The 26,495-nt window shown below is 43.1% G+C and overlaps 1 protein-coding gene across 1 annotated transcript in view; it reads right to left on the bottom strand.

The window, feature by feature from the left end:
* LOC140730289 (inactive phospholipase D5-like) overlaps window positions 1-26,495 on the bottom strand; it is a 168,183-nt gene that overhangs the window by 92,951 nt on the left and 48,737 nt on the right. The window contains exons 5-6 of the mRNA XM_073050499.1: window positions 15,016-15,143; window positions 155-352 (exon numbers count right to left, since the gene is read on the bottom strand). Of these exons, the coding sequence (XP_072906600.1) occupies window positions 155-352; window positions 15,016-15,143 (326 nt within the window). The remainder of the gene's footprint in view (window positions 1-154; window positions 353-15,015; window positions 15,144-26,495) is intronic.

Genomic DNA, 26,495 nt, shown 5'->3' with positions numbered 1-26,495 from the left:
TCCACTGGCAGCTTGATCCACTCCGTCAGCAGCCTTTGAATGAAGAAGATCCCCCTCAAGCTCCCCCTACATATTTCACCATCCACCCTTAAACTATGACACCTAGTTCTAGTCTCACCCCACCTCAATGGAAAAAAGCCAAAACTATACTCACAGCCAGGTAGACCTCAGCTTCAGCCTCGTTCAGCTGTAACTTGAGAGGCGAATGCTTACTGGAGATGGCGAACAGTTTCTTCGACCAGATTTTGGGCACTGTGTCTCGATACTCCAGCTGCCAATACACGGAGAACACTTTGTGCAGGTCCAGAGCCAGGCAGCTACAGTTGTACATAATAATACCCAGCTCCTTCATCTGTAGACACAGAGTGACACCTGCTTAATCCAAATGAGGACATTTCAGTGTTAACCTCTACTTGCAATGCACACATCAACAGCCAGAAATAACATGGCAATGAAATGGAAAGCCTCCATTTTGTGTACTGTGACAGCTTTGCCTCAGCTACAGGCATTGACAGTCCACTGATATGCACCAAGACTTTCAGAATAAAATCAAATATATTACTACACTTTGGGTGGCACTAAAACATAGCAACTAGCTCAATGCTTCACAGCACCAGGTGTAAGATCGGGGGTTCGAATCTCGCTGTCGTTTGTCAGGAGTTTGTGCGTTCTCCCCGTGACTCCATGGGCTTCTGCCAGTATTTCAGTTTCATCCCACATCTGAAAGGTATAAAATTAGGGTTAGTGAGCTGTGGGCATGCTGTGCTGGCGCTGGAAACATGGCGACATTTCAGGCTGCCCAGAACAATCCTCGCTGATTTGTTCTTCTGTGAAAATTAGGCAACTCACTGGATAGTTCCATGTACGTGTGACAAATAATGTCAATCTTTATACAGCTGGACTTTCTAGAAGATTAACAAATAAATATAGATTCATAAAGGTGAAAGGACGAAGGTTTATTGCCATCTTGGATGTCCAGAACAAAAGCAATGATGGGAACATTAATGCAGTTTTTATCCTATGGGATCCAGTAGCATATAATGTCACTGATATTAAAACGGATTAAACTGAGTGACCAAGAAATGCTGACTTTGAATTCAATTAATTTAATAAAGCTGGAACAAAATCATTAATCATGGTTGTGAAATGGCTGGACTGGCCAAAAAAAACCCACCTAGTATACTGTCACCAACTAGAAGTGGAAATTTGCTGCCCTTACCCTTTACAGAACTCCAGGCCCACAGCAACATACCTCCTTAAAAAGTTCAACGGGAATTACAGAAGGGCAAGAAATGTTTGCCAGCAGATCCCTCTCCCGTGAGAGAATAAGACATTGCTGCCAGCACTAAATATACTATGCCAGTGCCAAGCAGGTGGCAAGAATAAATCTTTTAGGAAATTTAAGGCAATCCTTGACTCGGTGTCCTATTTGAAGATCTGCTAATATTCTTTTAGTTTGGGTAATTAAATTGCGGGCATACTACATTGGCATAGGAAGCACAGCGACACTTGCAGGCGTCCCCTGGCACATCCTCGGACTGTGTCGCTCGTTGGTGTAAAAGCATTTCACTGTATGCTTTTATGTGCATGTGACAAGTAAAGCTGATCCTTAAATTAACATAAATCTTTATATTTTTCTTTCATCCATGTGCCTACCTAAGAGTCTCTTACATATCCCTAAAGTACTTGTCTCTACCAGAAACCCTGGCAGAGCATTCCACTCACTAACCACTCGCTGTGTAAAATACTGCCTCTGACATGAAATACAACATTTGGGATTGATAAACACAAGAGATCCTGGAAGTTTGGCTGATCGCCGATCTTGGCAAAATGTCTTCAGACGTTTCGGCTCCAATTAAGAAGCCATCAACAGTGTGAAGTCCCTTCAGAAGGCCAGCTTACATACTCCCCTGGGGTCCAAATGGATATTGATCAGACATCGTGATCTGGGTGGCTGTTTCAAAACAGCAAACAGTTTGGCAGTAGAAGATTCTGATTGGTTAGCTTTGAGGGAGGATTCTTGGAAGAGTTTGCTTTGCTGTCTAGATACCGAGATTACCGGCAATTTGTTGATTGTTGACATCATTGTTTCTCTTTTCTCCGTCAGGGTTCCTATACTGGATCTATGTCAATGTGTTTGTTAATGTAGAGAACCATGCTTCGAGAAATCCTCATTCATTTCTTGTTCTTGCTTGAGCAAACCATAGCAAAGAAAGCCCAGCAGTGCCTCTACTTTCTGCGAAGGTTGAGGGAAGTCCATCTCCCACCCCCCCCCATCCTCATCACATTCCACAGGGGTTGTACTGAGAGCATCCTGAGAAGCAGCATCACTACCTGGTTCGGAAATTGCACCATCTCGGATCGCAAGACCCTGCAGCGGATAGTGAGGTCAGTTGAGAAGATCATCGGGGTCTCTCTTCCCGCCATCACGGACATTTACACTACACACTGCATCCGCAAAGCAAACAGCATTATGAAGGACCACACGCACCCCTTATAAAACTCTTCTCCCTCCTGCCATCTGGGAAAAGGCTTCAAAGCATTCGGGCTCTCACAACCAGACTATGTAACAGTTTCTTTCCCCAAACTATCAGACTCCTCAATACCCAGAGCCTGGACTGACACCTTGCCCTATTGTCCTGTTTATTATTTATTGTAACGCCTGCACTGTTTTTGTGCACTTTATGCAGTCCTGTGTAGGTCTGTTGTCTAGTGTAGCTTTCTCTGTGTTGTTTTTTTTTACGTAGTTCAGTCTAGTTTTTATACTGTGTCATGTAACACCATGGTCCTGAAAAATGTTGTCTCATTTTTACTATGTACTGTACCAGCAGTTAGGGTCGAAATGACAATAAAAGTGACTTGACTTGACTTGACTTAAGGCTCTGGCTTCCATCCAGTTGAAATGGTGCCCTTCTTCGTCTTCATGAGCTGATACTAGCGAGAGCAGGCCGTGCCTTCTGCTCGCTAGCTGATGCTCGTGTAGCCTGGTCGATAGTTTTCTTCCTGTTTGACCAACGTAGTACTTGCCATAGTCACTACACTTGATTTTGTAGATAACATTTGTTCTATCAATCACATTTTGTTGCACTTTTGAGTTTTCATAGGTTCTTCCTCAAAGATGCAGTCGGTTTGTGAGCATCTGTGATGCTCTGTTGCTGTAACAGTCTTGCTGTCATTTCCAAGATATTCCTTATGTGTGGCAATACAATCCCTTTACTCATCATTCCTGCAGTTTGTTTCTTCAGGATTCTGACCTTGAGCTACCTTCAGTTGAAGCTTCACGAGTGAATCTGCAGATGCTGGAAATAAATAAAAACACAAAATGCTGGCAGAACTCAGTAGGCCAGACAGCATCTATGGGAGGAGGTAGTGACGACGTTTTGGCCCGAAACGTCATCACTACCTCCTCCCATAGATGCTGTCTGGCCTGCTGAGATCTGCCAGCATTTTGTTTTTTTATTCAGATGAAGCTTCCTGGATATCCGTTCCGTTGAAAGGTTTTGAAGAGGCACTTTTCTTCTTCCAGTTTTGTGTCTGTGGTGTTGCAATGGGACTCAATCCTCTTAAATAAATTCAAAGTGTTTGCAGTGTTTTGACCCAGCCATCTATATCATGATGTCTAATCAATATTTGTTCGGACCCCGGAGCAGTAGATAAGCCAGCATTTCGAGGAGACAACATCCTCAGCTGTACACTAATGTTGGCCTCTTGATTCGAGTCAAAATGTCTGCAAACATTGTGCCAAGCTCGGCGATTAATCAAACTTACGAGTAGCCAATATTCCGCAATATTTCAAACAAGAGATCCTGCAGATGTTGGAAACTCGGTAACACACACAAAATGTGGGAGGAGCTCAGCAAGTCAGGCAGCATCTATGGAGAGGAATTAAGAGCCGAAACCTTAAGAATTAACAGTTGGGCTGGAAGTTGGTACTAAAGAGCAAACCACATGCGTTTCAGATTGAAATCATGATTTCAGTCCGAAACACACTTGAATCTATGACTCCGTTTCTGTGCCCAGAAACTAATTTCCTTTTGTACTGGATATTGTGTCTACTCGTAAATCTGTGAAAGTAATTTTTAAAAAGTAACCTGCTTGCCCTCATTTTTAAATCTTGGCTAGCAACATAAGAAGTGTGAACTAAGTACATTTCTCTTCTCAGCACTGGGTTTAGAGAGGCTTCTTCCAATGACTCATTTTGCTTCTGTGCACATAACAAAGGAATTCAGATCCCAGTGCACAATGCAGGTGGTTCACCAGGAACCGGAAGTGTCGTTGGTGAGCTGGTCGCACACACTCGTGTTGGGCTGGAGCCATTCTGTAAACACACATGCGTTAGTTTTACCCACACTAACTTTCTCTTTTATCAAGAACAAACAAAACGCTTCAGCTCCAGTTTCCACCCACACCCCAAAGATGCATTGACAAATTAAGTGACAGGCAAGGCAGTTAGCGCAATGACTTTACACCACCAGTTGTGCTTGATACACCACAGCTGTCCGTAAGGAGTTTGCACGTTCTCCCTGTACCGCGTGGGTTTCCTCCAGGTGTTCAGGTTTCCTCCCACAGGCCAAAGATGTATGGTTGGAGTTAGTGAGTTATGAACAAGCTATATTGGCGCTAGAAGCATTACAACGTTCTTAGCACGATACTCAGACTGTGTTGGTCATTGGTACACGTGACAAATAAAGCTAATCTCTAAATGTGCAGGGAAGTGGCGACAGAGTAAAAGTGGAAATGATGGGCACGTGAGGGAATACAAGTTGTAGAGCCACAGGACAATAAAGAGAAGGGGGGAATGGGGTGCTCTGGTGGGAGCCCAGCATGGACTCAATGGGCTGAAGGGTCAACGCCATTATAAGAAAGCTTCAAGGCGGCACTGATAGTAGCTGTTCCCGCTACTGCAAAAGTGGTCCTAAAATCACTCCCTGAACTTCAGTTCAAGTTTAATTTTCATTCACCCATTCGCACGAAGACAGCCAAATGAAACAGCGCTCTTCTGGGGCCAAGGTGCAAAACACAGTACCAACAGCACATAGCACAAAAAGCACATGTAATTACAATAGCAGAATAATAAAGATGTAGCCCAAGTCCCTGAGTGTCTTGGCCTGAAGACTGATGGTGTGTGGATGTTATCTGTGAACCATGCTTCTGCAACAACAGATCCACAGCAGTTTCTCATCTCGCGCAAAAGCAGCTACAGGCGAACACAGTCTGTCTTGTCTTCCTCTAGAGGGCAGCACCAATGGGAGGGGCCAGCCCCAAAACCAGTACAGCATCCAGCAGCACACAACCAGCTTTGGTGTAAACTTAAATTCGCCGGATCAAATAACCACAGCACGAAAAGATCGTTACTTATCTTTTCACCAGTTTATTTCTTCGAGCTCAGCCGGCGAGGGAACTTGGTCCCGACATTGGGGGAGAAGTGTTCTCATCCCTCTGGTGGTTCTAACAAGTTCACCGCTCAACTTCCAGAATTGTAATAATTTATAAGGCCGGCAATACAAAAGAACAATCTGTTCGATAGACATTCCAGCTACTCAAATAGAGCAAAACTTAATAACTTAGATAAGAGACTCCACCAAATTTAAGCTTTAATTAAGAAAGGAATGTCTTGTCTTATCTCCATCAGCAACCACCTTTTATCGAAACCACAAGGTGTGAAAAATCAGGAGATGTGTTTTGTGGATCTGTGTGAGCTTTAACCCTTATCTTGTTCCACAGAAGCAGCTGTGAGACATCATCTTAAATATGCTGTAGCCATTCACAAACCAGAATACACAGACACAGTTGGTACGCAACCTTAACCCATTACTTACAAAATAAAATTTACAGGAATCTGAGAATCCTCAATTCCCGTAAAAGTTTATCATTGGCATTACTGTAATCAGGTACATTCACGTCTGATCTCCTGTCGGTGCAGATCTGTTGTGTCAGCGTAGGAGGAATGTCACACTTGGACTCCTCACTTTGACTTAGGAAAGGCTAAAAATACAAAATAATGATTCAAAGTGCACACAGGTGGACATTGAAGGAGGTGTGTTGCCCCCTCCCCTTTTCTTTGAAATGATTCACATATGAGTCACTCCAGCAGGGGACTGGAGAACAAGAGGAGCCTTTGAAACTGTCAAGTAATCAATGGCTTCAGAGGGGAAAAGGAGAAAGAGGGTGGGGAAAAAAAAAGAAATTCTGCTGCGTTCACAAGTAACACACACAAAAATGCTGGAGGAACTCAGCAGGTCATGCAGCATGTATGGAAAGGAATAAAGAGTCAACATTTCCAGTGGAGGCCCTTCATCAGGGCTGGAAAGGAAGGGGGCAGAAACCAGATTAAGAAGACTCAGTCCTGATGAAGGGTCTCAGCCAGAAACATCGATTGTTTATTTCCCTTCACAGATGTTGCCTGACTTGCGGAGTTCCTCCAACATTTTCTGTGCACGTTGCTCAAGATTTCCAGCATCTGCAGAGACTCTCTTGTGTTTATGAATTCACATTTTTCATTTTGTCACTGTGGAGTCTAACGTGCACATCCCCCTCTCCCTCCTATGGATATCCACCACCCTGCATCAAAGTGGTTATAAAAAGAGTCAGCCTTTTGGTTGTGGCAAAACCCTTAGATCACGTGATTGAACCCTTTGCAACAGATAACACATAGGGCTATCTGGTAGCGTATCGGTTAATATAGCCAGCAACCTGTCTGTAAGCAGTTTCTATATTTCTGCATTAATTGGTCACATAGGTGTAATTGAACAGCACAGGCTCATGGGCTGGAAGGGCCTGTCACTGTGCCGTACCTCGGAATAAATAAAATTATCCAGGATGATGCTTCAGTGCAGTACTGGTGTTGAGGGGTTAAATTAAGGCCCTGCCCAATGAAGAGAAGCAGGGGAATTTTCCTTGGGTATTTATACCCCAACCAGCAATTGCAGTAGGGGCTGTGACATTTATTTTGTTTCAGTCTATAAAATATTGCCAATTACAAATCAGCCGCCAGATTCCAGCAGTACCTCATTGGTTGGATCACAATAAGGCAGGGGTTCCCAACCTTTCCTACGCCATGGACCAGAATCATCAAGCAAGGAGCCCCAGGTTGGGGACCCCTGCAATAAGGGCATCCTGACAGATAAATTCCAATAATTTCTTTTGATTTTACATGGGTTTCCTTCAGTCTGTGCCCATGGATAGTTAACTACTGATAATACTTCCGTTCTTTTTTAACCAGGTGCTATAGTTCGTCCCATCACCACGATGGATGGTAAAGCAGCAGAAGTTAATCACAACCTGTTGGTGCAATACCTACGACAAACACTGATAATGCTTGGTTGTGAACCAATATAATTTTTGATCGATATCACACTTCCTAACTGACTCAATTCTGCAGTATCAGGAAATTCTGTACCCAATTACTGTTAATAGAGGTCAGGTTTTTGGCTGGGCCAGTTTCCAATGCCACATGAAATGCGATGTTTGCCAGGTGTCTGTTCCTGGCTTCAGTCTCGATTTGACTTCTACAATCATTCACTCTGAACAAAATTTGGACAACGTCACACCGGATGTTGAAATCAAAAGGGCCGTGTAGAAATGTACCCTATAATCTTATATGCAAGACGAGCATTTCACTGCATCTTGGCACATGTGACTATAATGAACGAGTACCAATACTGTAGGCAAACAGCCTGCTGCAGCTGAAATTCCGTTCCCTTGGCAAGTTCAGGTCTAACTCATGTACATTATCACTAGTGCATACAACAGCTTAAATTTCTGCTTCAATATTCACTATAACCTGAATCGCTGCCAACATTTCTCAAACTTCACTGCACTTTTTCTGGAACTGTAATGGTATACTCTACACACTGCGCTTTACTACTGTCTCAGTGTAGTAATGTATGGAATGATCTGTCTGGATGGCCACAAACTAGAGCTCTTCACATTATTTGATTATGAGATACATCTTAGGATGCACTGGGACACAGCATTAGTGATGTCATCGGCTGTTTTGGGCCTTTCAACATCAGTCACTCTCACCCAGGCGACCCAGCCAGGGTTGATCGGGCCCTGGCTTGTGCCCCAGCAGTGCAGGTCCCCGGGTCACACCTCTTGATCCACTGACATCTGAAAGCTCATTCAGCAGCCTCTGTGACAGTCCTGATGGCTCTTCTCTTTACAGCCCTCATAATGCCAAGGAGAGAGTAGGTTCTACAAAGCAAGCAGCCAGCAGAACCTCTACACCTCACTTATATAGGCTTGCATCGTGGCTCCACCCTAGTGTTTGGCATTGCTCTGCCCGCTCTTACACTCAAACGCCTCCTCAATCTAGTCTTCCCGAGGAACCACCATGACCACCTGCTTCGAGGTTTCTGACAGAATGACCATGTCAGGCCTCACTGATGCTGATGTGATGAGGTCAGGCTTCAAAAGGTCCTAAGGTTCATTTATTCTCAAAGTATACACTTCTGAAATTCTTCAGTTCTCCGGGTAGCCATGAAACCAAGAAAGAAAGGACAGGCAGCACGATCATCGACCCGCAAATACCACCACCCCGCAAAAAAAAAGTGAACAAAAACAGAACAGGCACATAAACCCCAAATCCCTCCTCCCATACAAAAAAAACGAACAAAAATGGATCAGGCACATTGACGCCCAACTCCCACCTCCCTGCAAATAAAACCAACAATAACAGAACAGGTCATTAACCCCCAAATCCTTCCTCCCACACAAAAAAAAACAAACAAAACTGGTCAGGCACGAGAAAAAATTAGAAGTTTGAGTGAGAAAACACAGAATATAAAAACTATTAGACTGAAAAAAAAGTCTATATTCCAAGTCTACATCTAAAATGCAGAAAACCTGGACAACACTCTCCAGGCGCAGTGGCAGGCTCTCCGCTCTCCGGTACAGAACAATTGATGAAAAGGCAATCAGCTGCCGCTCACCCTCTACACCTGCCTCAATGCTTCAATCTCCCTCGTCACTTTAACTGGCAAACAATGAAAGCTATAATTGCCAAACTGGGGCCAAACGTTGGCTTGCAACCTACCTGTTACAAGGTTCACGCACACTAACTCTGCCTCCCAGAATCCTCTTGGAGACTGCAGAGCGTTGGAACACCCAATCTCCAATCTTCTGCACTCGTCTTGATGTTTCAATCTCCCTCATCGCTTTAATTGACAAGCGATGGAAGCTATCATCGGCAAAATGGGGTCAAACATCAGCTCGCGCACTATCCTACAGCGTTCTCGCTACGAAGTTTGTTCACGCTGCCTCTGCCTCCCGGAGTTCTCGGAGACTGCAGAGGACTGAAGTACCCAAACAATCTCCAAACTGCAAATCCCAGGCTTCAACAGTTCCAGAATCACATTCAAGACGAGAATCAAACACAATAGGAATAAAAGAAAGATGATATCATGATCTATCCTGAAGATGTTGACCAAAGGAGCATAGTACGCAGGCGTCATCTTGACCATAAATGTATGTAACAAAAATAAACAGATTATCAATTTCCTGATGAAAATCTCACCACATCTCATGGTTAATGCAGCATCTCAGGATCTGAAAGGATATAGATTTTTATCAAAATGTCACATTTCCAAAATCCTACAAAAGTCAGTGAATTTGGCCCAGAATATCACAGGTAAAACCCTCCCAATAATTGAGCATATCTACATGAAACGTTGCTGTAGAAAAGCAGTATCCATCATCAAAGATCCTCACTACCTAGGCCACGCTCTTTTCTCATAGCTGCCACAGGGTAGAAGGTACAAGAGTTTCAAGACTTACACCAACAGGTTCAAGAACAGTTACTACCCCTCAACCATCAGGCTCTTGAACAAAAGGGGATAACTACACGCATTCTATTTCTGGTGTTCCCATAACTGATGGCCTCATTTTAAGGACTCTTTATCTTGTTATTTCATGCTTGTTATTTATTGCTATTTATTTATATTTGTATTTGCACAGTTTGTTATCCACTGATCCTGCTAACAGTTACAGAAAGTCTCTCTCCAGGGCGTAGGCCTGGGCAAGGTTGTATGGAAGACCTGCAGTTGCCCATGCTGCAAGTCTCCACTTTCCACGCCACCAATGTTGTCCAAGGGAAGGGCAAGGGCCGGTACAGCTGGGCACCGGTGACGTCGCAGGAGTTGCCAGAGCGAGGTTGAAGGCAACATCGGACTGCCTTAGGGACTCCAGCTCCGGATTTGTCCTCAGGGTTTAGTCCCGAAGCCTTTCCCATGAGTGGGTATGGCCGCAAGGCAGCGGAGGTTTGAAATCAGAGTTTTCCCTCTCTTAGATGGAGAGCCTTCCCAGGATGATGGGCTCCATCTACCCTGCAGTTACTGTTCTATGACTTTGCTAAATATGCCTGCAGAAAAGGAATCTCAAGGTTATAAATAGTAATATGCATTCTGATAATAAATTTTACTTCAAACTTTGAAATGGTGAAGTCCAATGAATCAATTCCTGAGCAAAAAATAACCTTGATGGATACAGGGTAGATAATTAAATGTCAATGTAATAAATGTTCTACATCTTGCACTACAAATAAAGATAGCAGTAAACTCATCAGTTCCATCCACAATACAGATTGAAGAAATACATTAGTGCAAACCCAAACCATTTAATTATAGTGGGTGCGTTCCCAAAGGTGGATATCTTTGCAAATGGGCACCACAGCAATTCAGAGTACTACATTAGGAGCACAACTCTGGACAGAAACCTGGAGAGGTTTACTTATCTTTGAGATGAGATCATCTCCATTATATGTGAAAGCAATCTAATTTCAAGATTTTGCGGTGAGGAGTGGAGGAAGTGGGATGTGTGGGCAACGAGAACCTGAGGCTTCAGATTTTTGAAACATTTCAACAGACACAGTGTCATGGACGATGTTCACTGCTACATGGAGTGGAACCTTAAAAACACAATAAATTTTCTTGTGGATCATATTTCTTTAAGTGCTCCTAAAATACTATTGAATAAACCAGTGAAACAATAGTATTGATTAGAGTGGAACTTTGTATTTGGTTCCCAGTATCTAACATGGATCAACCCAAGTTGTTCTCCTCCATAAATTTAACCCTGAAGTTTCCAAACTCTGTGCACCATGTGGACAACATGCACAAAATGCTGCAGGAACTCAGCAGGCCAGGCAGCGTCTATGGAAAAGAGTAAACAGTTGAAGTTTTGGGCCGAGACCCTTCATCAGGACTGGAAAAAGGAATGAGAAGGCAGAGTAAGAAGTTAGGGGGAGGGCTGCCTGGCCTGCTGAGTTCCTCCAGCATTTTATGTGCGTTGCTTTGGATTTCCAGCATCTGCAGATTCTCTCATATTTATGTTTCTCCTGGACACTTACTCTTACATTTCTGTCTCCTAATCTCCTGCCTCTCCAGGCAGTTGCCTACTCCAGTCTGACAACAGAATCACAGAGCCATAGTCATACAGCATGGAAAACAGGTCCTTTGGTCCAAGTGGCCCACCACAAACACAGTATCCTCCCTGCTAGTCCCAATTGCCTGTGTTCGTTCCAGAACCCTCCAAGAGCCTCCACTCCGTGTACCTATCCAAATGCCATGTAAATCTTGCAACTGTATCTGTCTTGCCACTTCCTCTGGCAGCTCATTCCAGGTTCTCACCATCTGTGTGAAGAAGTTACCTCTCAGGGCTCTTTTAAATGTTTACCCTCTTTTCTTGTAGTTCCCTCTAGTTTTGGACTCCTCAAACCTCGAGGAAAAAACTACTACTGTCAGCCTTATCTATACCCCAATGATTTTATAAACTTCTACAAGGCCACCCCTCATTCTCTTGCACTACAGGGAGTGAAGATCCAGCATGGCCAACCTTTCCCTGTAACTCAGACCCTCTAGTCCAGGAAGCATCCTTGTAAATATATCAACATCCTCATAAATCTCTTTTCACTGTATCCAGCTTGAAAATGTCTATCCCATAACAGGATTTCTTGTCTTGCACCTACCTGTGAGCAAGCAAATTTCAAGGTTGTATGATTTTTACATTTTTTTGGATAATAAATGGATCTTGAGCCTTGAAGCTTATTTCTGCTCCTAAGTCTTATGGTAACGACACTTAATAGAAGAACGACACAATCACCATTTCTGTAGCCAACTGGATTTTCACTAATGGGATTTTAATAACATTTGCTAACCACATGCTCTTTGTAATCTATTGAGTTAGTTTAAGTCATTATAATTGAAACTTAATTCCATTGATTTGTGAGGAGCAACTTAAATTATTCTCCTGTTTCCAGCCAGACTGTAAAACTATCAGAGCTTTTATTCCCTGCTGCTGGAAATACTTTCTCCAAGGTTACCAAGCAGCAGCTTCCACTAATTGACTTGGTAGAGGTATACAAGATGATAAGAGGCATCGGCTGAGTGAATAGCCAGAGACTTTCTCCCAGTGCAGAAGTGGCGGGGTGGGGGGATGGCATTGTTTTAAGGTGACTGGAGGCAAACATAGGGAGATGTCAGAGGCAAGGTCTTTACACAGAGAGTAGTGGGTACACATACGATCTGCCAGGGGTGGTGGCAGAGGTGGGAGTGTTAAAGGAACTCTTAGATGAGCACATGGATGATAGAAAAATAGAGGGCAACATAGGAGGGAAGGGTTAGATTGATCTTAGAGTTGGTTAAAAGGTCGGCACAACATTGTGAACAGAAGAGGCTATATGGTCTGAAAATTTTCTACATTCTGTGTCCTTCAGTAGACTAAGTATGACACGGGGATCTAAAATTAATGCTACCATCTGTCTAATCTATATCTTACTGATGAAAATGAAATTTTCACCCTCTTTTGCAAATGTGGCATATTTAAATCAATTTATCTCATTAAAGTGCTCTGATTATGTTTAGTAGGAAAGCATCTCTAATAAGCAGCTTTTGTAAGGATTAATTCTCATTCTAATTGCATCAGTGAATTACAAGAACATTATCAAAGTTTGCACTCCATTACGAGGCAAACTGGTCAAAACTTCTTTATTTTATCATTATTTGGAATACAGGTGGTTACTAATAAAGCTGCTATTTATTTAACACCTCTAATTGCCTTTCAGAAGGTTTTGGCAAGCTACCTTCTTCAAATGTTGCATCAGTAATTCCAGGATTGAAATCTGGTGATATTGATGTGGTTACAAGTTTGGACAGTGTACATCTTGGGGGAAGAGTGGTGAGGAACCTGCCATTGTACTCCCTGGTGGCCTAGGTGCAGAAGATGATGTTGCCTGGATTGGAAAGCATGTCTTAAGAGCAATAGTTGGGTGAGTTGGGACTTTTCCCTTTGGAGCCAAGAAGGATGAGAAGTGAGTTGATAGAGATGTACAAATTACCAAGAGGCACAGAGCCTTTTTCTCAGCACAAAACTGGCTAATAGGAGGGGAGTATAATTTTAAAGTGATTGGAAGATAGTATGGGGGTGACTGACAGAGGTTAAGTTTTTATTTTACATAGATAGTGGTGGGTGCGTGGAGTAGGGGTGCTGATAGAGGCAGATACATTAGGGAGATTCAAGAGGCTCTTTGATTAGGCACATGGATGACAGAATGGTGGAAGGCTATGTGGGAGGGAAGGGTTAGATTTATCTTGGGAGTAGGTTAAAAGATCGGCATCATGGGCTGAAGGGCCTGTACTGTGCTGGGATGTTCTACGCTCTCTGTTCTTGTTCTTTTTGGTAGTGGAGGCTCTGCATTTGAAAGGTGCTGTTAGAGTAGCCTAGGCAAAAAGTGCAATAGTTTTCATTTATAGTAACCACTTGCTCCAGTGGCGCAGGGAATGAATGTTGAGAATACTGGACAGGGCACCAGTCAAACTGACTGCTTTCTCCTGAATACTGTCGAACGCCTTGACTTTACTGAACTTCAGGGAGGCTTACCAAATAAAAACATAATTGATTCCAGCTTACAGGAAGTTACAGCCTTATTTCTCAACAATAGCTCGGATGAGCCGGCTTATCCTTTCACATACAGTGGGTAGTTGGAGCAACCTTGTTATTCTGCATTTCAGACGGTCATTTACCAACACGTCGATTTCATATTGCCTTGGCTTGTGCACTGAGTATCTACATGCATTTTTCTAAGTCGATTATTTGTGGACCATCATTGAACATTACTGGCTTATGCTATTTTCCATGGAAAGTTCATCATATTCAAGCACTAAAATGCATCTGTCTAATAGCCCATTATGCCACTGGCATTTAGGACAGCAATGAAGGTCCTCCATCTCTAGAGGTGTTCAGAGCTTCCTTCATCGTGTCTGCAGAATTCACTACTGTCAGTCATGCTTGTCCTGGGTGGAGACTCAGGAATGCCATCACACTCAGATGTAGGATTCTTCACTGCTGTTTCCATAGCAATGTTGTTTTACCAGTCAGAGTTGTTAGCCCTGAGTTGACCAGTGAACCACTCTTACTCTGGCCTCCAACCTTTGACCTGTTTGGCATGGGTGACCCTACCAAGAGCCAAATCATAAAGTCTTGACTCCAGCCAACATAGCTCTCCAGGTCACTGAAGCACACTAGCCTCCACGACAAGGTTGTGGTCTTTTTGGAGGATTAAAATGCAAGCAATCATCCAAATGTCGAGTGATCATTCTTTTTGGAAGAATGAAGAGGGTCACCTCATTGAAAAGTACTGAACATTGAACAGCCTAGAAACAATGGCATGGAGAGGATGTTTCCTATAGTGGGGGAGTGTAGGACCAAAAGGCACAGCCTCAGAATAGAAAGCCTTCCATTTAGAATAGGAACAAGGGGAATTTCTTTAACCAGAGAGTGACGAATCTATGGAATTCATTGCCACAGACAGCTATGGAGGCCAAGTTATTGGATGTATTTACAGTGGAGATTGTTCGGTTCTCTATTAATTAGGCCATCAAAGATTATGGGGAGAAGGCAGAGAATGGGGTTGAGAAGAATAATAAATCAGCCATGATGGAATGGCAGAACAGACTCAATGGACCAAATGGCCGAATTCTGCTCCTATGTCTTATGGTATTATGATCTGTCAAAAATTACCTGAGTCAGTGAGCGCCAGTCCATGTGGGCACTGCCGATATAAATGTGCTTCTTGTCCACCACCCAAAAGGAAGAATGGAGCTTGCCATCAATAATAGGAGTCATGTTGATATATTTCACCAAAATACCTGTGTCAACAGCCAAGAAATAGTCATTAGTTGCTATAAGCAAAGATATAGAAGGTAGCAGATAGAATGCACAATGGGGATCACTTACAAATGTTCAAATATTATGATTTTGATGACAATGCTATAAATATCACCATGTAAAGAGCTTTAAAATACTTGCATGCTTAGAAACCATGGGACAAGTCCGAAGGTTTGTGCTCCAATGTGTTCACCTTGTAAACTAATTGCTCATAAAAAGCTGGTTCTTTCCTGAATGAAATCACCATTTTTAAAAATGCCTAGTTAAAGTACTATTGCATAAAATTGCATTACATAGCGTTGCTTTAATCAATGTTTCTTATAAGAAAACTGATTATTTCTGGAATTGAATGTGATTGCACTGACTTCTGGGTCAAATTGCACTATGCAGAAATTCAATGGGGCATTTCTGATTGCAAATTGAGTTTGCATCAGTGAAATACTTCCAAATGAATGAGAATTTAATGACGCCATCTCCCATGCTGTGCTGGCTTGTATGTTACCAGGAAAATTCTAGGCGCCCAGTCTTAGGGCACTCTCCGACAAGCTAAGTTTCCCGAGCAATGGGCAAAGAAGAGAGCTGCTTTTGACCTTAAGTAGACCAAAAATTGTTTGCAATCAGCAATAGAACAAATGAGTTGCTACTTGGCGGAATGACTGCTCAAGGATTAACACCATCAGAGAAATTACAACTGCTGTCTGAATCCCAGCGTGCAAATGCAAATGAGTTAAGAGCCAGCTGCAAGTTTGGGTAACTAGGGAGATGATAGTGCCACCACTCCACGTCCATAATTACTGATGACACTTTTGATGTGGATCATTTAAAGCAGGCACTCAAAGAGGGAATGAAGCAAGTTGGTGAATTGTTGTAGTTGGGTGCACTGACAATCTGCCTGCTTTCAGCATGTGATTGAATAGGAAGGGAAAGACTGAACATACGTTTGCATATATGTGTGTGTATACACACACACACACACACACACACACACACACACACACACACACACACACACACACACACACACACACACACACACACACACACACACACACACACACACACACACACACAAACAGACACAAAATACAGGATGAACTGAGCAGATCAGGTGCCATCTGTGGGAAGGAATAAATAGCCAACATTACGGGCCGAGACCCTTCATCAGGACTAGAAAGGAAGGGAAGAGCCTTGGCCCAAAATATTGACTGTTTATTTCTTCCCAAAGATATTGCCTGACCTGCTGAGATCCTCCAGTATTCTGTGTGTACATTTGCACAGGGCTTCTCATAGCTTGAGGGTAGTCAGCAGTTTACTTGGCATAATTTTAAGGAGGGAATGACACAAAGTGAACTGTTACGGATGCTGTAATCTGAAATAAAAACAAACTCATCAGTCAAGGGGTATCTCCATTTATCTCTGCAGAGTTAAAGTGTCAGGTGAATGAACTTTCATCAGAGATAGAGAACTTTCATAGAGTCATAGAATCATAAAACACAACAACATGGAAAAAGAGGCCCTTTGGCTCACCTGGTCCAAGTTGAACTATTAATCTGCCAAGTCCCATTGACCTGTGCCCAGACCATAGTCCTCATACACCTCCCATCCATGCACCTTCCCAAATGTATCTTCCATGTTGAAATTGAACCCAAATCCAACACTTCCACTAGCAATTCGTTCCTCACTCTACACCCTCTGAGTGAAGTTGTTCCCCTCATGTTCCACTCACACATTTCACCTTTTACCCGTAACACCCATAGCCTCTAGTTGTAGTCTCACCCATCCTTAATGGGAAAGGCCTGCTTGCATTTACCCTCATAATACTTTAAACTTCTTTCAAATCTCCCCTTATTCTTCTACACTGTTGCTCGCTTCTATTGCTTGCATGATTTGTTTTTTTTTCCTCTTTCTTAGTGGGCACTCGGGTTGGTTTTATTTTTGTTAAATTAGGTTTTTTCGGGTTCCTTGCTTTGTGACTGCCTGTTAAGCAAATAAATCTCAAGGTTGTATAATTTATACTTGATAATAAATGCACTTTGAAACTAGAATCTTTGAAATAAAGTCCTAACCTTTTTAACTTTTCCCTATAATTCAGGCACTCAAGTCCCAGCAACATCCTTGTAAAATTTCTCTGCATTCTTTCAACCTCACGGATATTTTTTCTGTAGGAAGGTGACCAAAACTGCACACAATACTTCATATTAGGCCTCACCAATGTCTTACACAATTTCAACATAACTCCTGGACTCAATAGATAGATTTATGAAGATTCTTGATTTATGATGTATTTATACACTGTGACTTCCACCAGCTCTGGTATAAGATTAGTGACCAAAATGTTTCTCTCTCTTCCAGATGCTGCTCAACCTGCTGAATACTTCTAGGATTTTCTATTTTTACATGAGGAAATGATTGATATCTGCAATTTTCAGTGAAAATTGGCCACAGCCAAGGTTTTACATGAGTTTTAAGATCAATCACAATTTTCCGCCACGTGTTCCATCTCAGGCAGAACTGCTACAAGCTCATAAGAATGTCCCTTGCATCTGCACCAGAAAAGTGAATCACTATAGCGGGTGGTTAAATGATATCGAGGACGATCCTGTGGTCAAGCCCTGGTCTTGCCAGCCCCTGTAATCCACTTGGCGAGGGAAGAGAACTCACCTCAATTTTCCCTCTGCCTGCTATCCACCATCCCCTTTATGTGCCGTGTCATATGACATGGCAATAATGATCTTTCCATGACCAGGATAGTACTTGGAAAATTCTTCGACAGAAGTGCTTTGCCATTGCCTTCTTCCGGGCAATGTCCTTACAAGAGGGATGACCCCAGCCATTATCAAAACTCTTCAGAGATTGTCTGCTTGGCATCAACGATCACATAACCAGCTCTTGTGATATGCACCAGCTGCTGACACAACCATCCATCACCTTATATACAGTCTGCATGTCGGAATAAGGGAATAAAACTCCCAACAACCTGTCAAGATTAGGCTCGGTTTTTAACTTTATCACTCATGTCAAAGCATCCCTAAGTGGATGGTTGAGAGAAAACTTCAGGCAGGAAGACTGCAGTGGCAGCAGAGCTGAACTAAATCCCCCTTCCATTTAAAATATAGAAATCAATCCGGTTGCATTAGGGCTCGTCGACACAAGAGATCCTGTAAATGCTGAACTCACACAAAATGCCGGAGCAGGTCAGGCAGGATGTGCGGAGGGGAATAAACAGCTGACATTTTGAGCTGCTTCATTGAAGTAAATTCTTTGTTTTTATTTCAAAAGGGGCTGTGATTCTCTCCAGCGAGTGTTGAGAGATTAAAGAATCCATCCCCCACTCTCAAAACATTTCTGGACACTGAGTGCCGGTGGGATTTACCCCTACAAGCTGCTGACATCCTCACAGCACAATGGATGGATGGAGGAAATGGTGGAAAGAAGAGACGGGGTCTAAAATAGGAGGAAGAATATCCTGTCAATAACCATGACATCGATCCACAAGAGGAAACGAATTGATGTAAATATCTTCAGATTTATCCTCAAAGTTTTGAATGATTGATGACCTCAGTGGTCTGGATCCAGTGGTACGAGTCGTTGTCACAACTGAGACTTCCTTGGCTTATTCTGTGCCGTGTCGTGCCCTTCACTCTCCACGTAACATTGCAGAACTGCCTTCCCGGCCGTTGGATTTCACTGTTGATCTCATCCGCCCACTCTGCCCGAGCTGACTGTGCATGCTGGGACAGGGTGTGGTCGCTGTCGCCGGCAAACAGCTACTTGGAGCCACGGGTGAGAGCTGATTGTCCAGTGGGGACCAAAGGTGAGTGAGCTTCCCCAGACTGGACATGACAAACACCTTCAGCAGAGGTGGTACCCCTTCGTGTCACTCCACACACCCTAAAACTTGTACAAATGGTATAAATATAGGAAAATGACAGTTCATTAAATTCCTTTTGACCTAAGAAGAGACAAGCTTCAATTATTGCGAGCAATCAATTGCCTGGCTGAGGTGACACGAAGTTTATTTAATTTATTTTATTTCAACATACTGTATAGTGTGGAACAGACCCTTCCAACCCAACAAGCTGTGCTGCCCAGCAACCCACCTATATTTAACCCTAGCCTAATCATACAACAATTTACAATGACTAAATTAACCAATACATCATCAGACCATGGGAGGAAACTGGAGCACCTGGAGATAACCCATGCAGTTCATAGGGAGAATCCCAAACTCCTCAAAGATGGCACCAGAACTGAATTCCAAACTCTGAAATGCCCCAAGCTGTATGTCATGGTAACCGCTACACACCTGTGGTGCTTAAAAAGTGTGTGGGGTCTTTCAGGACCTTTTGGTAGGCCTCAATCCTAATGATCTATTAGGCACTCCGTAAAGACCAATAAAAAGAAACAAGGTGTAAGCAAGAGTGGTCATTGTTGGAAAATGACACTGGAGAGGTAGTAACAGGGGGCCAAGGAAAGGTAAACCCAGTTTAGAAGTATTTTCCATTGGGCTTTACTGTGGAAGACACTACAAGTGTGACAGAAATTCAAGACTGTCAGGTGGCAGAAGTGAATGTAGTTGCTATTACAAAGGAATTGGTGCAGGAGAGATGGCTTCAGATTTTTCGATCATTGGGCTCTCTTCCAGGGATGATGGAACCTATACAGAAGGGATGGTTTGCACCTGAACTGGGGGGGGGGGGGGGACTAATATCCTAGCAGGATGGCTTTTTAGTGCTGCACAGGGAGGGGTTTTAAACTCGAGTTGCAGGGGGATGGGGACCAGAGTGCCAGAAAAGATAGTAGAGTAGTTGTGGAGAAAGAGCCTACAATCAAGGTCAAGAATCAAAGATTGAGCATGGTGGGACTAACGTTCTGAGCTGCGTATATTTCAACACAAGATGTGTGGTAGGAAAGGTGGATGATCTTTCGGCATGGATCAGCATGAGAAATTATAACATTGCAGCCATTAGTGAGACTTGGTTGCAGGAGGGGCAGGATTGGAAACTCAGTGTTCCGGGGTTCCGTTGTTTTAGATGTGATAGAGCAGGGGGAATTAAAGAGGGAAGGGTGGCATTACCAGTGTGGGAAAATGTCAGGGCAGTGCTCAGTCCTCACCTGGTGAGGCTTTATACATAGAACTGAGGAATAAGAAAGGTATGACCATGTCAATGGGATTATATTATAGACCACCCAACCATCTGTGGGATTTAGAGCAGCAGATTTGTAGGGAGATTGAAGACTGTTTCAGGAAACATAAGGTTACATAAGGTGATATTAACTTTCCACATATTGACTGAGACTCCCATACTGTAAAAGGGCTAGATGGGGAAGAGTTTGCCAAATGTGTTGAGGAAAGTTTCCTTATTCAGTAAGTAGAAAGCAAAACTAGAGAGAGTACAATATGAGATCTCCTATTAGGCAATGAGACAGGGTAGGTTTTAGATGTTTCTGTAGGGGAACACTTTGCATCTAGTGATCAGAATGCCATTAGTGTCAAGGTGTCTTGTAGAGCCATGGCTTATTTTGGTCAAAAGCCATTTCTGTCATGTTGATAGTGATTGGTTCATTTAAAGTTTGTGATGCTCTTCTCCCATTGGTTGGCTTGCGTGCCAAGGCACCTAGTGTCCGGTTTCAAACACCTCGAGAGTATCAAGAGTAACACGTGCGAAAGGTTCTCTCCCTTTCCCTTTGTCCCTAGAACTGACAGGAAGGTATGCTCCATGCGTGCTTTCAACTTTTCCAAACAGGTATTTAGCTATCTTGTGCTTTCCCAGCATAATGACAAATAAAGTCTTCTTGGGCTTCCAGCTGAGCACAGGTATCGATTTTAACCGATGTTTCAATGACAAACTCTGCCGTCTTCATCAAGAATGATGCTCTATCATCCCTGATGAAGATGGTAGAGTTTGTCTTTGAAACGTCGGTTAAAAATCGATACTTGTACCAGCTGGAAGCTGGAGAAGAGTTTATTAGTATCTGTTTGTTGAATATTTATTTCTGTAGTTCATGTAACTTGGGGGAACTTAAAGGTTTGGTCGAATTTTCTTTATTGTTTGTAAATTAATGATTCAAATACTAATTTGCAGTCTGTGTTTTCTGTCTCACTCATCAAAACCATGAACCCACTTCCACATTACACAAGGTAATTATGGAAAATGATATGCCTGGTCCTCAAGCTGAGATTCTAAATTGGAGAAAGGGCACTTTTGATGGCATCACAAAGGATCTGGCAAGTGTGGGCTGGGACAGGTTGTCTTCTGGCACTGCTGTATTTGGTAAGTGGGAAGCTTTCAAAAGTGAAATTTTGAGAATACAGTGTTTGTATGTTCCTGTCAGAATAAATGGCAAGGATGACAGGTTTAGGGAACCTTGGCTTTCAAGATACTGAGGCCCTGGTTAAGAAAAAGAAGGTGATGCATAGCAGGTACAGGCAGGCAGCAATAAATGAACTACCTGAGAAGTATAAGGAACACAAGAGGAGACTTAAGAAGAAAGTCAAGAAGGCTAAAAGCAGACATGAGGATACTCTAGCAGACAAGGTGAAGGAGAATCCCAAAGGCTTCAACCAACATATTAACGGCAAAAGGATTACAAGGGACAATATTGGTCCTCTGGAAGATCAGAGTGGTAATCCGTGCATGGAATCAGACCAGATGAGGGAGATCTTAAATGGATTTTTTGCATTTGTATTCACTCAGGTGACGAACACAAGAGTCCATCGATATGAGGCAATGCAGAAACGAGGTCACGGAACCAATACAAATGAAAGAAGAGGAGGTGTTTGCAATCTTGAGGGAAATTGGAGTGGATAAATCTTCAGGACCTGACAATATGTTCCTTTGGACCCTATGTGAAGCTAGTGCAGAAACGGCAGGTGTCCTCACATACGATATTTAAAGCATCCTTAGCCATGGGTGAGGTGGCAGAGGATTGCAGGGTAGTTTTTTTTTTAGCATGTCACACCAGATAGTCAGCCATTCTTGTCTGGCGCGTGGCGTCAGGATTGGTCTCCTTTCGGATTAACCAGGTCACAATATGAATGTTCCTGGCTCGATCCTTTTTTTTAAACGAGGATAATTAAGGTTGTTCCATTGTTTAAGAAAGGCTCTAAGAATAAGCCAGGAAGTATAGACGGGTGAGCCTGACATCAGTAGTGGGAATGTTATTGGAAGGTATTCTAAGGAACTGGATATATGAGTATTTGGATAGACAGGGACTGATTAGGGAGAATCAACATGGCTTTGTGCATGGTAAGTTATGTGTAACCAGTCTTACAGAGCTTTTTGGGGAAGTTGCCAGGAAAGATGATGAAAGCAAGGCAGTGAATGTTGTCTACATGGACTTTAGCAAGGCCTTTGACAAGGTCCTGCATGGAGGTTGGTTAAGATGGTTCAGTCGCTCAGCATTGGATTAGATATCAGCTTTGTGGGAGAAGCCAGAGAGTGGCAGTAAATGGTTGCCTCTCTGACTGGAGGCCTGTGACCAGTGGTGTGCCATTGGGATTGATGCTGAGTCAGTTGCTGTTTGTCATCTATATCAATGATCTGAATGATAATGTGGTTAACTGGAACAGCAAATTTGTGGATGACACCAAGATTGGGAGTGTACCGGACAGCGTGGAAAACTATCAAAGCTTGCAGTGATGTTGAGACCAGCTGGAAAAATGGGCTGAAAAAATGGTTTATGAAATTAGGTGATGTATGAGATGTTGCATTTTGGAAGGACCAAGCAGGGTAGGTTTTAAACCTATGTAACTCATTTGCCTTCGTAACTCAATGTACTGAGTAGCGGTATTGGGATGTTATGTTGAAGTTGTACAAGACATTAGTGAGGCCTGATTTAGAGTACCTCCCGAAAGGAAAGATGTCATTTTACAAGGATGTTGCCAGGACTTGAGGACCTGAGTTCCCAGGAAAAGCTGAACGAGCTTGGGCTTCATTCCCTGGAGTGTAGAATAATGAGCGGTGATTTGACAGAGGTACACAAAATGATGAGAGGTATAGACAAGCAGGTTTTTTCCACTGAGGTTGGCTGGGACTACAACTAGAGGTCCTCAGTTAAGGGTGAAAGGTGAAATGTTCAAGGGGAACTTGTATATCCGGTCCCTTAGGTTAGCTTCCAATAACTTACCCACTACTGATGTCAGGCTTACTGGCATATAATTTCCCTGCTATCCTCCGTTTCTCCTGCACCTCACCCATGGCTAAGGAAGTTTTAAATATCTCTGCTGGGGCTCCTGCAATTTCTGCACTAGCCTCCAACAAGGTCCAAGAAAACACCTTGTCAAGCCCTGAGGATTTATCCACCCTAATTTGCCTCAAGACAGCAAACACCTTCTCCTCTGTAATCTGTACAGGGTTCATGACCTCACTGCTGATTTGCCTCACTTCACACAGAGATAGACTCCATTTAAGATCTCCCCCATCTCTTTCAGATCCATGCGTTGATGACCATTCTGATCTTCCAGAGGACCAATTTTGTCTCCTGCTACCCTTTTGCTCCTAATATATCTGTAGAAGCATTTGGGATTCTCCTTTACTTCACGTCTGCTTTCAGCCTTCTTGATTTCCTTCTTTTGCATTTCTTATACTTATCAAGTACCTCATCGTTCCTGTCTACCTTTACTTGCATGCACCTTCTGCTTAACAGGGCTTTAATATCTCTTGAAAACCAAGGTTCCCTAAACATGTTATCCTTGCCTTTTATTCTGACAGGAACTTACAAGCACTGTATTCTCAAAATTGCACTTTTGAAGGCCTCCCACTTACCAAGTACATCTTTGCTAGAAAGCCTGTCCAAATCCACACTTGTCAGATCCTTTCTGCTACATCAAACTTGGCCCTTCTCCAATTTAGAATCTCAGTCTGAGGACCAGATGTATTCTTCTCCATAATTATCTTGAAACTTATGGCATTATGATCACTCGCTGCAAAGTGTTCCCATACACAACGTCTGTCAACCACCCTGTCACATTCCCTAATAGGAGATTTAATATTGTATCCTCTCTGGTTGGGACTTCTAAGTACTGATTAAAGAAAGTTTCCTTAACACATGTGACAAATTCTTTCCTATCCAGCCCTTTTACAGAATGGGAGTTCCAGTCAATATGTGGAAAGTTAAAGTCACCTGGTATCACAACCCTATGTTTCTTGCAACTGTCTGTGACCTCTCTACAGATTTGCTCCTCTAAATCCCACGATCTGCTGGGCGGTCTGTAATATTAAAGTTGTCATCCCTTTCTTATTCCTCAGTTCCACCCATATAGCCTCAGTAGACGAGCTCCCCATTCTGACCAGACTGAGCACTACCGTGACATTTTTCCTGACTAGTAATGCCACCCCTCCTCCCTTAAAGCCCCCCCACTCTATCACATCTATAACAATGGAACCCTGAAACACTGAGCTGTCAGTCCTGCCCCTCCTGCAACCAAGTCTCACTAATAGCTACAATGTCATAATTCCATCCATGCCCAAAGCTCATCTGCCTTTCCTAGATACTCCAGGCATTGAAATATACACAGCCTGGAGTATCTAGGAAAGGATCTAGGACACAAGTCCCACTCCAGTTCAGGTGCAAACCGTCCCTTCTGTACAGGAATTTCTTTGGCCAGAGGGTGGTGAATCTGTGTGTAATTCATTGCCACAGATGGTTGTGGAGGCCAAGTCACTGAGTATATTTAACGCGGAGGTTGATAGGTTCCTGATTAGTCAGGGTGTCAAAGGTTATGGGGAGAAAGCAGGAGAATGGGGTTGAGATGCATAATAAATCAGCCATGACAGAATGGTGGGGGTGATCGATGGGCCAAATGCTGCTATGTTTAGTAGTCTTATGGCCCAAGAAATTTTCTATTAGGAAGGAAATTTCAGCAGGCACTCGTATGGATTTGACAAGCAGTGTTGGTGTGAACTCTCAGAATGCTTCAAACCAGTGGTTCCCAAAGTGGTTAATATCACCCCCCGCCCCCCCAGGGGCATTAGGGGTTTCAAATGGAGCAAAAAAGATAAAGGTGGTGGTGGGAGGTACTTGGTAGCAAGGGGGGAAGTAGAGAGATAACAGGCTTAATTTAATAAATGAATCATTTATTATAAGCATTTGATCTCAGTGTCTCATAATTGATTACAATGATCATGTAATCACCTCACCTCTTGCTAACCCACCGTTCTTTTAGACTTTGCTCAAAGCGCATTATAGTTGTTGAAAAGCAATGTGACACTTCTGTATTTAGCATGAGATGAGGAATCTCGACTGAAGAAATTATATTTCCATTCAATATAAATCACTATTGCAGAACAATTCACACACTCTAATTATGTAGAGATGCAGTTCCTGTGAATTAGGGTATGGTCTTCAATGGGGTAAAGTTTTCGAATGGTCTTGACCACATTTCTCTCACCCATGGCCCAACAGAGATATCGCTGCCCCGTTTCACGTACCTTCAGGCAGAGTTAGGTTTTTCCTGAGCTATGATGACATCATAGCTTTCCCCTTTATTGATCACAGCGCTCGAGGTTGGACTTAATCAACAGGCAATTGATTGTGGCCATTAATCCATAACGAAAATGAGAGAAGCAGACCAAACGAAACAGAAGAGTAGACAGCATCGTGTGGAGTATCTGAAATATGGATTTATACCAGCAGCAAGCAACCGACAGCAGCCAATGCGTCTGTTGTGTGAAAAAAGTTTTTTTTCAAATAAGGCAATGAAACCATTCAGGCTCTTTGAACATTTGAAGAGAATACACTCTGATAAAGCAAACAAGAACTTGGCTTATTTTCAGTCACTTTGTGAAAACCTTCAGAAATGGAAAACACTTCAAATCATGTTTGCCAGCACTTCACAATGACACTGCGCTCAAAATAGATTACAAACTGTGCTAGAATAGTGCTTCAAACAGTTACAACTGATGGTATGACAGTGGTGGGGCTCATCACCTACAACGAGATGGCCTACAGAAAGGAGAGAGAAGAGATCGAGTCCTGGTGCCAGGTAAATAACCTCTTCTTTAATGTCAACAAGACAAAGGAGATGGTTATTGACTTTAGGAGAATTCACTCCACTCACAACCCCTCCCCTTACATCAGTGGCACAGCAGTAGAGGCTGCAAGCAGTTTCAAACTCCTGGGAGTCCACATCACACACAATCTCTCATCGTACACATCGTACACAATCAAGAAAGCTCACCAACATCTCCACTGTCTGAGGAGGCTGAAGAGAGCATCCTAACAAGCTGATATGGAAACTGCACTGTAGCAGATAGAAAGGCTCTACCATGCATTACTAGCACCAGCCTACCCGCCAAAGACATATATACAGAACGGTGCTGGAAACAGGC

The sequence above is a fragment of the Hemitrygon akajei genome, chromosome 7 (genome assembly GCF_048418815.1).
Source record: "Hemitrygon akajei chromosome 7, sHemAka1.3, whole genome shotgun sequence".
Taxonomy (NCBI): domain Eukaryota; kingdom Metazoa; phylum Chordata; class Chondrichthyes; order Myliobatiformes; family Dasyatidae; genus Hemitrygon; species Hemitrygon akajei.
Note: the sequence above shows the minus strand (reverse complement) of the source record. Positions and strands in the feature narration are given on the sequence as shown.